This window comes from Gallus gallus, chromosome 4 (genome assembly GCF_016699485.2).
Source record: "Gallus gallus isolate bGalGal1 chromosome 4, bGalGal1.mat.broiler.GRCg7b, whole genome shotgun sequence".
Lineage (NCBI taxonomy): Eukaryota > Metazoa > Chordata > Aves > Galliformes > Phasianidae > Gallus > Gallus gallus.
Window position 1 is genome coordinate 8,636,093 of NC_052535.1, and position 17,974 is coordinate 8,654,066.

Below are 17,974 nucleotides of genomic sequence, written 5' to 3' on the forward strand. Positions count from 1 at the left end.
TTTGGAGTGCAAGAGATGCATTTTATTGTATGCCCGTTACGATGAGTAACACATTTTGAAATAATAATCCCACACAGTGACAATCTTATTTTACAGCGTGTACATCATTTTTTACAGCCACATAAAACATGTATTTTTCTAAGAGATTTCCCAAATTTCACTTCCTGAAGTTTAGAAATATAAAAAAAAATTTTCTCAAGGAACTGATTCTCATCTGGTGCAAAAACAAAGTATGAACATTATCTGAAACACAAAGCCACAATATAGCATGAAGTTACAATTTCTCATGTGAACAGCTGTGTGCAAACATGAAGCAACTAAAAAGAGTAAAAAATACACATTATATGCGTAACACTTATGAACAGGTTGTTCATTAAATAGCCCTAGACCAGCTCGTTATATTAAGCGCCATTGGATTTGCAGCATGCTAACACAAAGCATTGTTTAAAGGGATGCATATTTTAAATGTATACACTGTAAACTGAAGATCCATCTCCAAACTCTAGTGGCAGCATATTTCTCTGGCTAAATACTGCATATATACTTTCTTACAGATTGAAAATGCACGTTTATAGCACGGTATAGATTTCTTTTTTTTTTTAAGAATTGATTAAAAGGTGCAATTTTATGTCTATATTGAAAATTTCCTATTAGGAGGCAGGGCAATAGCCATACCTGTTAAGAACACTGCCCTAAAGAGCTTCTAAGTACTTTGAGTTTTAATTAAAAACAAACTATAGTTTTTTTCAATTTTCTTTTTAATAGTACTTTGAGATCTTAAAGTAGTGAGAAAAAAACGTAGTGCTGAGTAGCAGCACTATCAGCTGCATCCGTTTCATCCTTAAAAAATAGAGAGTCAGATTCAAACTTAATTTTATGTGCCATACTGAACAACATTCAGCCGTAGTTTCAGGTAAAAAAGGGAAGTTATGTACATACACATCTTGAAGCCTAGCACCAGAACACCACCTCTGAGATCATAACGTAACGCTGTGTTTTTATCATTGTATCCTGCAATAAAATAGGTTAGCAGCTTTGAAAATCATTACAAATTTCTTGCTGGACCTAACTGATAGAGGAAACCAAAAAGCCTCCCAGTGAAATGTTGTATTTGTTGAAAAAAAGGACAACCCCCCCCTAACTCTGACCAGTTCTAGAATATAATTTCCAGGCACAATTTCAAACGTTATGATCGAGTGACCGACGAATACTCCTCTCAGAACCACACACGAAGCCAGGCCCAGCTGCCTCAGCACACCAGCTGTGAAGAATCCCGTCACGTATCTGAACTGTTTTAGTATGGAGACAAATGCTCTCACTGACAAAACGGGTAACACAATCATCTTCTTTTTGTCTTCCATAGCTTAACAACACGTAATACTATTACTTGAAGACATTCACTCATCTTTCTGCAAATTTAAGACATTCATCCATCTTTCTGCATTCTATAGTGCTCTTCAGGTTCTGATAAGCAACAATCATAGGGCTATGAGATCCCCTGTCAACCCTAATACTTTTAAGACTTTTAATACAAAGAATGTAAAGTTATGATTTAATATCGAGCTTTGAAACCAGGAGAAACAGTTCATGAGATTTTTTTTTCCCCAATTATCGTAACACAGTTTCTAAATTGCTTCCTTCTTGACATCATATATTACATTATGGCCTCTCTGTGGTGCCTCATTATATGCTGATTTTTTTCTGATGGTCTACGGAATCCCTTTTTGCAATACTCACACCTATGTGGATAGTCTTTTGTGTGTATTGATATTACGTGTCGTTTAAAGCCTGACGCATCCGTAGTGCTATATTCGCAATACTGGCATTGATAAACTTTTCTTCCACTGTGGGTCTTCATGTGCTTCTTAAGTTCAGTTTGCTGCCTAAATCCTCTTTTACATCTTTTGCATTTAAAAGGCAGGTCCTTGGTGTGAACCGAGAGGATGTGCCCGCTCAGTATAAAAGGATCTGACGTTTTAAAGTCACAGTGTCTACACTGATGTATCTTTTTACCTTTATGGGTTTCACTATGCTTTTTGAGCTCTGATGGACGATGGAAGCCTTTTTCACATACCTCGCATTTGTGGGGAAAATCCTTTGTATGAACTGAAATAATGTGTCGCTTCAGGTCACTGGAGTTGGTGCTCTTATGGTCACAGTGTGGACACTGATGAGTCTTATGCCCTTGAAACAATTCCGTGTGCTGCTGCAGCTCCTTTTCATCTGTAAAAGCCTGGGGACAGTGCTCACATTTAAATGGCAAGTCATTCCCGTGTTTGGTTTTGATATGAGTTTTCAGATTGGACTGATCAGCACACCTGAAGACACAGTGCTGACACTGGTATGGCTTTTCCCCAGTGTGGGTCCTCATATGCTTTTTCAGCTCTGACGGATGACGGAATCCTTTCCCACACTCCACACATACGTGAGGGAAGTTCTTACTGTGAACTGCAAGTAGATGTCTATTGAGTAGCCCCTGCTCTGCGGTTTCATAGTCACAATATTTGCACTTGTGCAGTTTAGGCTCTTTGTCCCTCAGTATTAGTTTATTAGAACTCAACGGGCTTGCTTCTCTGTATCTTCTTGTGTATTCCGTAAACTCGTGGGTTTTATCAACTTTATTTATAAGTTTATGGCTTTCCAGATGATTGTGGAAACTTACTTTTTTGTTAGTTGTAAAGTCACAGTCTGTACACTGGTATTTCTTCTTAATCATATGATCTGGATGATTCTTCATATGCCTTTTCAAGAATCCTCTGGATTTAAATTTTTTCCCACATATATGACAAGGGTAAACTGTTAAGGGCTGTCCATCAGGACCTATTATAACAGCTGTTTTTGAACAAACAAAAACAAGTTATGAAGGAAACAAGTTTACTGATTAAGAAGTTTTAAATCAGCCAACTGCTGTTCAGATTCATGCACTTACACTTGCAGCAAGAGATCAGTAGTTTAAAAACAACCAATGCACAGCACCTACAGTTTATATAGCTTTGTTTTAGAAACTGCTCAGATAGGTAAGTGATATCACATGTACAGTGAGTACGTCCACAATTACTTTTTAATCACTCGCAACATTCAAACGGATTACACCAATGCTAAGTTGCTAACTTCAGTAGCAAAACCTACCACATTCTCTATGCACAGAATTGGAGGGGGAAGGACACAGGAAATCCGCAAATCACCACTTAGATTTTTAATTCTGAACCAGTTTGGAAAAAAAAAGAAAAAAAAAGAAGAATAGTAAAGGAGTAAGTGCCACTCTGTGAGAGCACACATAACCATACAGTGTTTACCTGTTTGCCATTGCCTGGCCTCTCCTCTCCTCCTTTTCTTGGTTTTTTGTTTTAGCACTCTATTAGTGCTAATGCTATCACAAATCTGCAGGTATTGTGTTGCATTACCGTTTTTGTTTTCTAATCGTGTATCCAAGTTATTCCCTAGAAACAAAAATTAGACACCATAAAAAATCTTAAACAATTATTTTCTTTGGGACTGATGACTGGAATTGCACAGCAACATGTCTACTTTAAAACAAAACAGATCACCCATTCCTCTACAATGAACATGTTTTTAAAAAGTGCCAATATAAAGCACTGCCTTTGTTGTTGGCCAAACTCAAGAACTTAACCATTCGAACAATTATTAACTTTCAAGTACATTTTTTGCTATCTTGGATTCTCAGAATATTAATTTCTGACAGGTTATGCTGGTTACTTTCTCTTACCTATTTAACTTGATTTTACTTCCTAGCAACTGCATTATCTCTGCTCTGATTACAAAACTATACACAACCAATGACTTCCCCACCCAATCTGAAGGCCCACAACACTTACACAATTGTTTTCATTTCAAAATAGAAGAGAAATACTATGCAGATCTTCAGCTTATGCTTTATAGGTAATTTTTTGCACTCTCTGATCAGGAGAACTACGACGCATTAATATATAGTCTTTGAAAGACACTAAGTTACTTGTAAAGCTCTACACAGCATATCTGCATGCCCTTACCTGCCGCTTGACCATCTTCATATCTTCTGGGTAGTCTTCTGTCATCTCCTGCAGAAAATGGTATTTTAGTCATTATAAATTAAAGTTCTTTTTAAAGATGATGGTTTTGAAAGTCCAAGAATGAGAGAAAACTAACTCAAATAATAAGTAACAGCTCAATACTGTTCAAAGTGAGCCGTGCAGTTCACATCAGTTCAGTATTTTGCAATTATGTGCACTAGGAAATAAAGATCGCATCTTTGTCAGTACTTAAATGTACACAATAAAAGTACACATCGCTGAAGATGTGCTTGCATGCTTACTATGCTGTCTTTCCTGCCTCTCACTAGTAATAAGCTTGTTTCTGGAAAGTTCTAACCTTATAAAAAACCTCATGTCCATCTAGAAATGGGGGGACCTGAAATCCACAATTTGTTTCTGAGATCAAAGTACTTTGTCCTTATGGAGTAACTTGGCAGATAAAAGGAATTCCACCCTACCAGCCATTCCGCTCTCCTATTCTATGAGATGGAGAAGTAATACTAAGAGTGTATTCCTCATTTTGGATTGAAAGTGTTTACTGCTACATGCCAAAGCCTGATGCTTTGCAACCACCTCATCAAGCCCAGCCATTGTGCTCAGAAATAGAATGTCACTGAATCTAAACCATCTAATTTCCTTACTTAATTATAAGCCATTGATGATCTGATACTCTTAATATAAATTTAACATGCCAAAATCCTAGAAAAGAACAAATCTGAAATAAGAGAATATTCAGAATTTGCAATATATCCTGTTACTTCTACAATTTGAAACATGGCTGCAGAAGACGTATTTATTTATATATTCATTTATTTATATATTCATCTATGATCTAAAGGCCTAGCAGGTTTAAAACATGCTACATAAACAGAACTTATCAGGGATGAATTTACACATCTCTTCTATTTTTTAAAGGTACTTCCCCTTTCTCCTAGTGAATATAAAATACTTTATGTTATTCTTGCTTTTGTAAAATCCTTAACAGATGACTTCACTGATGATCAAAAAACCCACACGCTCTGTGCAAGTGAGCTGGTATTAAGAACAAGGGTATCAAAGTTCTCCAAACAGCTTTCCTTCCTATTTCATATAACTCAACATATAGCGATCCATTCATTACACGCAAGACAGCCAACTAGTACAATAATATGAGAACTGCTAGGCAGGCTAACATTGAGAAGAAAAACAAAAACACTACAAAAATGAGATTGTTTTTTTTTTTTTCCTATCCAAATTGCAAAAAGCCAAGGACTTCACATGTGAAAGGCTGTGAATTCTGTGGAAAAGAACTTTTCAAGCGTTTTATTATATATTATTTATATTATCCACTGACTGACACTGCTAAAAGACCTGAAGGAGCTGCCCCCAGACCCCCACCCAACGGTGACATTTGCACGCAGATTCTGGAAGTCAGACTGGGAAAAAAATAATGAAAGGGATTTTCAAAAAATAAGCATAGAGATTCCTACCGTAAGCAGCAGCCCAAGCAACAGGAACAAAAGTTTTATTCACACCAGTCTCTTCGAGCTGTGTGTCTGGAAGTGATGTAGCTTCTTCTTCACCTACAATAACTTCCATGTAAACTTCATCTGCTATTTCAGCACAGCCTGAGTTAAAGGAGAAGAATACATCTTAAATTTTATTCTGCACATTTTAAATTTTCCTGCATTTAATTTGATTTTACTCTTATCGATACCAGTTATAAATTAGTTTTCTTCCTCTGGCATTTAGAGCCACACCTTCCCTTAGGGGATAACTTTATTCAGACATTCCTTAAAGAGAGAAAAGACGTATCAATAAATACAAATACAAATTCAAGTATACAAATTTACAGATTTTAAAATGATGACATTTATTTGCCACTTTGCCAGAAAGAGAATTAGACATGGCAACTCACACAGGAAAACAGGTCAAAAAAAAAAAAAGAGAAATTCAACTAACCTCATTGACTTCATCCATGGACATGTTAAATTTAATAGAAATGCAATGATGGCATACGGTACAAAAAAGTGCATTTTATCCACATCATTTTACAATAATTATAGCCTGCTCTTTATTTTTAGGGAAGATGAACTTAGTTTGCTACTACTTCAGGCTGAAGAATCTTTCAGAAAAATTTAAAAAGTCCTTGAGAATGATGCTTATATTGTTGTACAAAACAGCACAAGAAACAAAAACGTTTCATATTATGCTTACTAATATCTTCATCTTCCTGAGAAGAGTCCTTAACAGCCATGTAAACCATTTTTTCTCGCTGCATTCTACCAACACCTCCTTGTTCAATTACTCCAGCTACTGAATGTCCATTGTGAAAATCACTCTCTGTGACAATTTCTGTCCCACCTTAAAAAAAGAAGTCAAACACCTTAAGTGCATGTAAACAAAGCCATTCTTGACATTAAGTTCAGATCAAAGTATTCCTTATTTACAACAAAGCTATTGTATAAAACTCATGCTTTTGAAAGCAATGGCATCCAAAATGACAAACTAACATAGTAGTAACCCCATCACCAGGCAACAGAAGTCAGATCCCAAGCATGATAAGAGGAACTTTTAAGAAATTTAGGAATTTGGTCATTATATGACAGTGGAACTAACACCAATCCAAAACATCAGTCCAGTAAGTCCATGTAGGAGGGTATGATATCACACAGCTAGAACAAGAAGCAGCAATATGCACTATGCTCCCATAATACTACCCTCAAACTGCAATCAGCAAAAATGAACCATCAAACAAATATCACTGTCTTACTTCTAAAGTCAAGCTGGATCATACAGCATACTGGTCCCCAGTACAGAGGTTTCACTCTTAACTGGACTTGCTGGATTCAGTGTTAATAAAGAACACTTTATTTTTCCACTTTTAATTTCTATATGGTCCCCAAAGCTCTGATTGGCATCATCTGCCATGAAGAATTTGAGGGAAGACACAGAGGCACCCCCATGGTCCTTAGGTTTATGAGGGCTGAAATTACAACCAAGGAATCCAACAAAAAATGTGGGAGCAAAATGGAAACTTAATGAGAAATGATGAGCAGTGCCACAGAGGCAATCAAAGCCAGATCTTCCTTTTGGGCACTGATTCTCAGTTTACATTTGGTATACATAAGTGAGTATGCCAAAACTACTGATCATTTTTCAGTACTTATTTTTCTATTTTTACTTTTCCACATTGTGACAAAACACAGGTGATTTTACTACCACAGCTCATTTTCATAACTTTTGTCAAAAGTGGCTCAGACATTCTTCCAAGTAACAACAGACTGCAGTGCACCGACACACAATGAGACCAATGCTATCAGTAACAGTACTACTAAGAACACTTGTTACTCACAGCATTCTGTCCTGCAAAGTCAGAGAAAATAAGTATCTATAAAAAAAATGCAGCTGTTCAGCCACTTCTGTATTTGGGGCTTGGTCATAAACAAATGACATTTGAACACTGAAAATAAATATTGCTTATCAAAAAATAACCTGAAATGAATGTGTTGAGTATTATCAGCATATGGGCAATCCCTACCAACATCGCTCTGACGAACAATCCTGTCAGGGAATTAGAAGATATTAAGACGCACAAACACCTCTTCATACTACTGGAAAAGAACACAGAATTTAAAGAGGTACCTATTTCAACATCATCTTCAGCTTCAGCTTTAAATATGTATACTTTGATAACTTCGGAACCAAACCCATCATCTTTAGCCACTTCATCATTTGTCACCTCAGTACTGATTTTCAAGGGAGTGCTTCCTATGTGGTCCAGTTTTTCTCCAACATCATCCACTGTAAAGATAAGAGAGTAACAATGAGGTTCAAACACACTGTCATATGTGAGAGTTACCAGTAGCATGACTTTCACCATTACTATCCCCACGTATAGTAAAGTTTTGTATATATAAAGGGTCTTTACAAAACAGTTCATCTTAAGGTACTTGAAAGAAATTCCAGAAGCTCAATACTCGTTTTGTTGCAACTCTGCAACCATTTCATGAATTGCCAAGTGAAGAACATTAGGGAGCTGGTCATCAAAGTGCACAGTTCTGCCTGAAACTATTACACTGTCGAAGCAAAAATGTATCAGTAAGTGAAATCAAACATATCTCCATAAAAATGTGAAAAACTACCCCAGGGTTGCCTGTTACAGTACAAGAGTTCCAAGTAGCTTCACTACTCTACAATACTGGAGACTAAGATTTAGTAGTAGATACTCTAATCAAGAGTGGTATCTCCTGAGTATACTCCAGTGACAGAAAAACGCATAAAAATTTCACTACATCTTCAGTCTAAAATAAATTTTGATTTTATCAAATTTTACCACCTGAAAACATACCAATTACTGAAGACTATTGTATAGCATACAGCTGATTGAAAGATGAGGCGAAAGTAAATCCAAATAATACTATCTGAAGTTGACTTCTCTTCCTTTATGTGTACACATTTGCTACTCTGATGTATTTGGGCCTACATATTCAACAAAAAATACATTCAAACCATTAGAAGTTTAGAAGAAAGACTGTTTTGCTAAGAAGAGCATGCACAAAGATCTCCATATATATATGTCCCAAGTTGCTAACATGCAGGACAGTGAACCAAGGACCTTTCTGACACGCATACTGCCACCACACTACTGTCAGTGGACAAAATTAGATCCTTTGTAGACAGCCAGCACAGGCCTACATAACACCCACAGACATCCTCTGACCAGGGATGAATCCCCCAAAATGTGAACAAAACCTGAGTTAAATACATTTCATGGACATTGCAATGTACTGCATACATAACACGTGTAATACTGGGGGGGAAAAAAAAAGTAAATTAACACTTATGTGAAAACAGTGCCTCATGACTAGGACCGTGAGCGTACTCCATGTGGATGTGGAGGGCCCAGATCTCTGAGGAAAGGATGGCTCACTTTGGGATGCTGCAGCGCTCCCCAGTGCCCCTCTAAGCTTCCTGCACTTCGTGCTGCCATATCTGCCCTCGAAAAGCTGCTTTTAACTACTTCAGGCTACAGCCTGGTGTACTGAGGTACACTGGACTTAGTTTAGGCTTTTCTTAATACTCAAGGCAGTTGTGTGAGATGGTTCAGAACCCATTACAAAAACAGCAAGATGCCTTTCCCGCAGGAGGGCTTGAATTCACCACAGCAATCCCACACTAAGCTCTTCCCACTCACAGACAGGATTCCACGGAAAAAAAACATCCAAGTTAAACCATTTTCCATCCACACATTAAGGAGCCTTATTTTTACTTCAGAAATTTTGAACTGCATCAGAAGAGTACAGAAGTTATTGAGAGCACAACTAGGTATAAAGTAGGTAAGCATAAATAACTATTTCATTTTAAAACTTCTAAATATTACATTTTATATAATTTTATATTTTGATAAACACAGGAAAAAAAAAATATATATATATATATATAAAAGAATCCTAGGCCTGAGTTGTTTCTTTCTGTAAATAACAGACTGAAATGCCACAACATATCCCACTTGGATCAGTGGAAATAACGTAAAATTACCCTCAGGAAAAAAAAAGATTGTTTTGTAATTAAAAACATTCTACAACTACTAAAATGAACACCACCACCATCAATCCCTTATCTGTTAAAATCTGACATGCAGTACGTTACGCTCACATTACCTTGCAGGGCAATGTAACAGTCAGAGTATCCACATCACAAACAACAAAGCCACAACTTATCCACATCCTTCAGAATAACACACACGTTCAATTTTAGTACAAGGAACGTTCCCACTGCATGTACAAGTCTTTGAAGGATCAGAGGTAACTAACAGTGCAAGGCAGGGGTGATTGTATGAATAGCTATATGACTAGATACGCTGCCAAAACATAGAAAGAGAAGTTAAAGGCTGGGGATTAAAAATCACTAATCGCATGCTGCCACTGTAATCTTAGAATTGGCAAGGGGTAGAAAAGTTATTTTCAAATCCATACTTCAAATAATATGAACTTTTTCTAAACTCATGCATTTTATAAACATAACGTGTCAGTTTCACATAGAAAATAGGTACTTCAGTACTGGAAGCAGTACAGCAACTTCCTACCGAGCAGAGGAGCCATCAGTTACATGTGGTACCCTTCCTTCACAGAAAACATTCCCAACTATTTAACTAAAGTTGGATGACTATGTATCAGGTGAAACACAATATTAGTGCCTTACCATGACATCAACTGCAACTCAAGAAGATTACAGAAAGAATAAAATAAGAAATTTTCCATTTTAACTTTCATATCAGATTAAGGATTTTCACCCCAAAATTTAGTGTAAAACACATGGAAAACACAGGAACGTTTTATGTGCAGTGTGTGCAGCACGCACGCCTACATGCTGTATTTCACCAATTCAAATTTGTAATGCTCTTAAAAAAAAAAAAAAGGATAATATCCAATCTTAGAGGGACAAACTCACAGCATTTTTAAAAGCAGCAGTGACTCCCACACCATTGACCATTCTGTGCATTTTCTAAGACCTGTAGTCTCTACAATTTAAGCTAAAGTTATAGAAACAAAGGGAAGTCTGCGTATGGAGGGCCTCTGAAGTCACTTTCCTTGGGAAAGGAGAAGTGAAATAAGAAAATCTGAGAAGAACCAAGTGGGCTGAGGAACTGCTACTGACAGACCACCATTTATAAGATGCTGTGGTTTGTGTAAGTCCCTGCAATAAAAGACACTGGCTGAACAATTGATACTGCTTAGATTGCCATCTTATGCAAACTAAACTTGGTTTCAATCAATTATTTAAAAACAAATTTAAATCAGCAAAAAACAACACAGCGGGACATATAATCTTCGTCAAGTTCCAAAACATGAGAATTTCTTTAAAGGCCATGAAAATATTCTCTGGTCTAAGCGATAGGACTTAATTGCACACTGGTATCTCAACAACATCAAAATAACTGATGCCTTTTTGCAGTGATAGTTCCCAGGAACAGGAACGCTTACTTTATGTCAATGGAAGAATATGAAAGTGTTTTCCACATCTGACTCATCCACTAGAAGCACTACATATTATTATCTTGTCATATAAAATTAACTGAAAAAGCACAACAGAAAACTTTTATGAATATATGCTGAATCCTCCTGAATAACAAGGTTTAAAGGAAAACTCAGCACGCTTCTAATATTAAACTTACCTTAGCTGTTTTCAGGTGTGTGATGTCCAGATTCACCGTGGATTGCCAGCTCCAGGTTCACGTGATGCCTCAGCATGCACTATGCTGGTGATATCACACCCACCATAGGGGCCCATAGGAATAACACGAGGGCAAGGTAAGTCCAGTGGTTTTACAATTTTTCATATTTTTCCAATGTCTGATATACTTATTTTATATCCCGTTGGTCACAGTATAGGAGCACTAATACTAAAATGTTCAGCAAACTACTTAACACTGTACTGCAATACACTAAAAAGGAGGCGGCGGTGACAGTACCTTACCCCTAAAGGCCAGCTCCAGAGTTGTTCTTTGGTGGGTATGAGGTCACCAACATAGTGCATGCAGGGCCAACGCTCGGGTCGGGAGCTGGCAATCCCCTGTGGGTCTGAATATCGCAAACCTGAAAAAGAAAAAAGGGTATGCTTTAAGCTACACCTGTGCTAATCCCACCCCGGCAAAATGGGATGCGCTGCTTATTGTATTCACATCTCAGTACGGAGATGGATGGGTGTATGATCATACCATGTGCATTCACCCTGTATTTATTTCCTTTGAAACAAGTACCTTCTCAGCAGCTATTCCAGAGATTTAACAAAGGGGGATTGTGCATATCCCACGGCACACCCCATAAATGCATCAAAACCAAGCACTTTCTGTCTTAAGCTTGCAAAGCTGATTTTAAAAGCTGAATTCATCAGCTCTGGGACAGTGCCAAGAACTACTCGTCAGTATATTTAAGCCAAAATTCCCAGCAAAAGAATAAGCTAAAATATTAAGTGAACACTCAGCTCAGCTCTACAGTCTAAAATAAAAAAAATATCAAAAAACACTTCTAATATTTTAGAAGTTCCCCACAATGTGGTCCACAGCTGGAATATTCCCGAGGGTACCACTGTCACACTGCGTACAGTTCCCCCTTTTCAGCTTCTGAATTTCACTAAAAGACAGGTAAGCAATATTATGAGTCTTTAATATTTTGAAGTGATCTAAGTTAAAACTTAATCAAGCCTACGAATATACCCTAAAATGAACTACACCATAAAATTAACTTTCTACAATATTTATTGAACACTTGAAATTAAAAATGTAAGTAAAGAAAAATGTCTTTAAAAAGCTTGTTAAACTGATGTATTTATTTACTGTACACAGAGATTGTCTTCAGAACCGTAACAGATTAATGGCCAATTTATAAAACAGAAAATAAACAAACAGAAAACGTGCAACCAATGTACTGTATGGGACTGATTCACCTTTGCTGAAGAAATGATAGAAAACAAAAACCAACAGTGCATCCTTTGTCAGTTCTGGCTGGCACACAGCACAACAGCCTCAAAACTTCACAGAGGCAAAAGCCCGCCTTAATATGCACCTGATTACTTTCATACAAAATTCCAGACTAATAATGTAGCTTCCAACCATGATTACCCAGACATATCTCAGTTATACAGACACGCAGACGTGATTTGCTTAAATCTGGGTCTCAGGCTGGCTTTGAAACACTGGAAAAGCCATGGCCAGGCTTGAGCACACCTGACAACACCGGTACGTACCAGCTACAGCTGGGGTCACCAGGTAACCTACTGAAGGCTGAGATGCTCTTGTCTAAGGACAGTGACTGCTACAGTCAAATCACATATCTATCTAACAAGAATTCCAAAGACGACTTTACTTACAATTACAAAGGTGCAGTTGGAAATACCACGGTTACAGAATACAACTCATCGTAAGTACTCTGTCAGAAAGGAGGAATTTTTTCAGTGAAACAACTGACTGTAAGAACGGCGTTCCTTCATTCACAAACATATGGGATTTTTCATGTTGTAGGTTTAACTTGCTTTTAGGCTGAGGATTTCTTTTGGCTCTTTTACCAAACTCCCATTAGTGACGTGTGACATTATAGAAATCACAGAATGGTAACCTTATGCTGAATGAAAAATAAATAGCAGAGGTACACTGTGCAGAAGTACTATGAAAAGTGCTGTATTTCATGCAATGAAATATTTAAATCATTACAAACACTGATCTGTCACACCCTGAAATCTTTAACAAATGGAGCTTAATGTGAAGGGATGGACACTTCAGCACTCGGCATCCTTTTAATAAACACAAGGCACATTGGTTCTGACAAAATAAAATCTGTTCTGATGTACTGACACAGCAATACCTAACTTGGAGAAACCAAAAATCTAAAAAACGATCGTATTTTATCAAATTTGTGTGTAAGAGCAAAAACTGCTATCTTAAGTATAACTTAACCACTGAAGAAACATAATACTAACCCTTCTAATAGATCTTGTTCAACGCACAGTCTGTAACTATACAGCTTCCTCAAAAGTTTGGACAGGGTCTGAATGCCATGTGGAAAGTGAAGTAGGCAGCCTCCTTTCACTTACAGAAAGCTTATCAGTTAATGCACTCAACTCCTTAATGTCAAGTTGTGTCCACAACAGCACAACATGCAAGAAAATGGCTATTATTATTTTCAGCTAAACAAACAATGTGTTGTAGACAACAGGAAAAAAAAGGGTACGGTATCTTGAAAAAGCTGCCTTCTTTGTTGGATTCTACTCACAAAACCCAACGCGTTATGTTTTGTGAACCTACATTATTACAGTACCTACAGTATTACAATTCTGTATGTAAAAAAAAAGTTGCCTACTCAAAATGTATGTAATTTTTTAACTTTTGTATGTTTCTCTTAATTTTGGGGAATATTATTTTCAGAAACAGAAGCATACACATTCAACAGCTTGAAGATCATTATTTTCCTTGCTGTATCAGTGATAACTATTTTCACTACGCAAACTCAAATCCAGACAACAAGAATAAAAAGGAATTAACTGGAGAGCTCCAGTACAGAGTGCAGCAAGGATCCAGTTAACGTGATTCCTCCCCACTAGACCACTTCTACTTAAGGTAATCTCCTGTTCATATCTACCTTTGTTTAACTTACAAGATATCATTAAGTAGTCTTCAGATGTACTCTTGCCGTCATCATCATCTTCTGTTTTTATAGTCACTGTAGAGCCAGGAACAGTACCAGCTGCCTGAACGACTGCTTCAGAATCTGAGTTCGTTACAAGGACTTCTTCCGAGACCATTGTAGGTGAGTCAGCTGCTGACACGGAGTCTTGCACCACGTGCTCTAAATGTCCATCAGGACCCGTAACAAGGTCAGCCACAAACACCTGATCAGGAACTCTAACGGCTTCTGTTATTAGATCAGAAGTCAGAACATGATCACTGGTATCTAGTGCTTCTTCAATAGCCACATCAGTTTCCAGAACAGAATCAGGAACAATGACACCCTCTGTTACAACATCAGTTTCAGTGATGATGTCAGGTCCTTGCACAACTTCAGCTGCTAAGCCATGGTCAAGAGTTATTCCATCATCAGTAACAACATCAGAAACAAGGACAGCTTCAGGGACCGACACAACAATATGATCTCCATCAATATGAGCAGTGCCGGCCATTCCAGCCACTATGGAACAATTAGGAATGAGGAGAAAAAGGTTAAAATTATTGCATTAGCAGTGTTTATCCAAGGAACAGAATAATTGCGTAGGTGAGGTAAACACAGATGTAAATCTGTTATTTTTCAACAATCTACACTTTGCACTTCACCAGAAAAGACTGTTCAAAGTAGTCCATGTGCTAACAATACATTCACTGGTGACACAACAACAGGACTCCGACTCTTCAGACTGCAGGGGCCTTGATAAAAGTAAGTATTCTACCATATGCCATATTTATAGCACAAGTTCCAACAACTTGCCACACTGCAATCAATAGCTAGAAGCAGAAAGCTGGTCAGTCATATTTGAAAGCTACTTTTCTATTAAAAAAAAAAAGTGAATTATTGTAATGCACCCTGAAATAGCAGAATTGACTGTAATGAATAAAACATTCACTTATCAGAGTGAAAAAAATAGTAGAATTATTCAACACTGTACTGCAAATGCAATTACTTTGTGAAAGACATTAACTAATTACAGATTCAGTTACATCTGTAAATTGTTGCCTACCTAGAAAGTTACTTGTTGACACAGAAAGACTTTACTGTCCACCTCATTTACACCTCCTAAGTGAGAACCGAAGACAGTAATCAAAGCAACCAATAAAAGCTCAGCTGTAGCTGTACCAGCATGCAGATGTAACAGCTGGCCAGTGGTATTTCAAACAGAGGCACACACTACAAAAGCACTGAACTCCATACAACATCTGTCCCATCCAGAGCACTCTGAACCACAGATGGCTGGGTTGCTTTTTTTTGTGAAGTTTCCTCAATTTTTTGGGATAGGTGACTATTTCGAGATGAGTGACCAAAGTATACGAAGCCTCACTATACATCATCTTGTATTCTGAAATTTCTCCAAAAAGCCATGCAAACATCATTGTTGTATTAGTCAACTTTATATCTTGAAATCACTTGCAAACATGCAGCAAACCTAAAGACAGTCATGACTTTATTGTTAACAGATAAAATGTTTACCGAAGTCCTGCATAATCATGGCGTGAGGCATTTTGGATTCTTGTGTTTGCAATCCAAGACTTCCACCACCCGGATCCATATTCAGTTAAATTCATTCACAAATAACTGCAAAAGCAAAATCAGAATTTGTTAACCACAGCACCATTGTGTTCGTCAGCTTTACTGGATTCCTGTCTCACACTGACTAACAGAAAAATATTTATCCACAAGTTCAATAAAAAACAAGCAGCACTTCATACAACTCACTTTGCTTTCTTCCCACAGCTTTATGCTTTGTGACCTAATATCCTGCAAATGTTTCCATCTGTAAATAATCATGCAGTACTCAAAAGAACTATTCATGCAAGCGAAATCAAACAGTTAATAGTCCTTTTTCTATGTAAATCTCTGGTTACTGGCTGGCCCAGAACAGTTCTGTTTGTAATCTGTGTAATTAAACACGAAGTACTTTTTGCTCATCTTCAACATGTAGAGGAACAGACTTAGACTTTACTTCTAGGAGCAGTAAGTACAAGAAATGTCACAACCTTCCATTTCCCCACCGCAAACTGAATATGAAGCTTTGCAGTGTCATGAGGTCATTCTCCATAGAGTAACAGCTCACATTCACAAGCAATACTAGCAGTAGCATCACACCACCCTAACAAAACATGTAATGCATTTAACAAAGCAATAAACCTGATTAGGTGTAACTACTATCCAGAAGCAGAAATTTGCCATGAAGACTGTTACCTTTACTGGAAATAAACCACAGCTGACAGTGTGGAGAAGCAATAATCAGAAGTCACCTGAGCAGGATGACCACCCTCATGCCTTACCCTACCAACCTGCACCAGCAGCCACGCACGAAGAACCACCTGTGCTCTACCCCATACCCTTTCAACAAATTATCAGGGCTGGCCAAGATGGCTGCATGGGGCAGAGTGTGCCGAGGAAAGCAGAGAGCTGCACCGAGAGAAGCAGTTGTTCAGATTCTTTCACAATTTTCTATCTATCAGCTATCTCAAACCTGTATCAATTTTTTCATGTGTAGATTTCATTAAACACGTTACACTGCAGTTAAGTTCTGAAAAAAGCTGCCCTGTGCACCAGATTTACGAGAACAGAAGTGCTGAAGCAGATTTTCAGTGGCTGTGCATGAGCCCCTCTGTACCATTAAAAAACAGACCAACACAAGACCTAGCAGAAGATTGCAGCCATGTGCAGTTAGATGCACACGCACAGTGCAAAGCTACCCAGTGCAGCAGCAGGAGCCCTGTGTAAGAAACAGCACTGCAGCATCTCCACTGCCACAGGGCTTTGCAGAAGAAACAACAGTGCTGACCTGACTTCTGCACCAGCATCTCCATTCACCGGCCCAGCGCTATCCACGTTGGTTGATGACTTTCACAAAATTATCTCATTATTTTAGAAATCTGATCTTCAAAGCGCTATCCCTTCTGTGCCACCTCATTTCTGCAGCCAGGAGAAAGCCATCTGCAACATCCCTCTGGTGTAAAAACAGTCCTGTACAGCTTTTGATAGAGCAGACCCACTGACCGGTTGGAAAATTCCTGCTGTTACATCTTTAGCTTCCTCGCTTTTGTTTTTCACACCTGCTTTGTTACTTTGGCTCTTTAATGCTCAGGGGCTTCTGATTCCCAGTTCAATGCAAAGAAATACAAAACAGTAACAACCAATCTTAAGCAGATAAAATAAAAATGTGGAAAGGGCGATCCATGCTTACTGTATCTTCATTATCAAGGAAGGAACTGAGCAGAGGTTATTCTTTCACACTCTTGAAATCCTCAGGTGAGGAAGCAGCCCGCAAACATGGAGATTTCAAGCAACAGTCACCGTTCCACCCCAGGGAGGCTCCAACTTAACTGAGGACACAAAAGAACCAAAGAACTGTTATCACCCAGAGTCAGCATCACCCTTTTAACACTTTTTCCCCGCAGCACAGTTGAAATCTACTTGTCTCAAATTGTCTTGAAATCTACAATGCAAATTCTTAGAGAGGGAAAAAGACGAATGTATTTCTTCCTACAGAATTTATTCTACAACAATCCCCCACGATCATTTCTGAAGGTACAGGCAGCAGGGTAAGTTGTTCCCACAGACCAACAAGTACTACGAACACAAAAGTCAAACATCACCAGCAAAGAAAGCAGGGGAGAACGTAACTAACACAATGCACCCAAACATTCACATTTCAACGTAGTTTTAAATCTCTAGCTTCAAGTTCCAACTCATTCACCGGTGTGAGAACCACAGAGCAGCTTCAGAACT

The 17,974-nt window shown here is 38.0% G+C and overlaps 1 protein-coding gene and 1 long non-coding RNA gene across 6 annotated transcripts in view; one reads left to right on the plus strand and one right to left on the minus strand.

The window, feature by feature from the left end:
• The window catches only part of ZNF711 (zinc finger protein 711), a 25,315-nt gene continuing 7,341 nt past the window's right edge, over positions 1–17,974 (minus strand). For 3 of the 5 annotated variants that reach the window (XM_040699589.2, XM_040699586.2, XM_040699588.2), the window contains exons 2-10: positions 17,430–17,568; positions 15,704–15,808; positions 14,162–14,692; positions 7,656–7,814; positions 6,228–6,374; positions 5,501–5,638; positions 4,011–4,058; positions 3,297–3,440; positions 1–2,832 (exon numbers count right to left, since the gene is read on the minus strand). In XM_040699589.2, the coding sequence (XP_040555523.1) occupies positions 1,655–2,832; positions 3,297–3,440; positions 4,011–4,058; positions 5,501–5,638; positions 6,228–6,374; positions 7,656–7,814; positions 14,162–14,692; positions 15,704–15,782 (2,424 nt within the window). In that variant the 5' untranslated portion in view covers positions 15,783–15,808; positions 17,430–17,568 and the 3' untranslated portion in view covers positions 1–1,654. Of the gene's footprint in view, positions 2,833–3,296; positions 3,441–4,010; positions 4,059–5,500; positions 5,639–6,227; positions 6,375–7,655; positions 7,815–14,161; positions 14,693–15,703; positions 15,809–17,027; positions 17,569–17,974 lie in introns of all 5 variants that reach the window. The other 2 variants (XM_040699590.2, XM_025150039.3) reach the window with 2 other exon arrangements.
• The window catches only part of LOC121110609, a 6,820-nt gene continuing 3,419 nt past the window's right edge, over positions 14,574–17,974 (plus strand). Inside the window, exons 1-2 of the long non-coding RNA XR_005859356.2 lie at positions 14,574–14,723; positions 14,839–14,935. This is a non-coding gene — a long non-coding RNA (uncharacterized LOC121110609). The remainder of the gene's footprint in view (positions 14,724–14,838; positions 14,936–17,974) is intronic.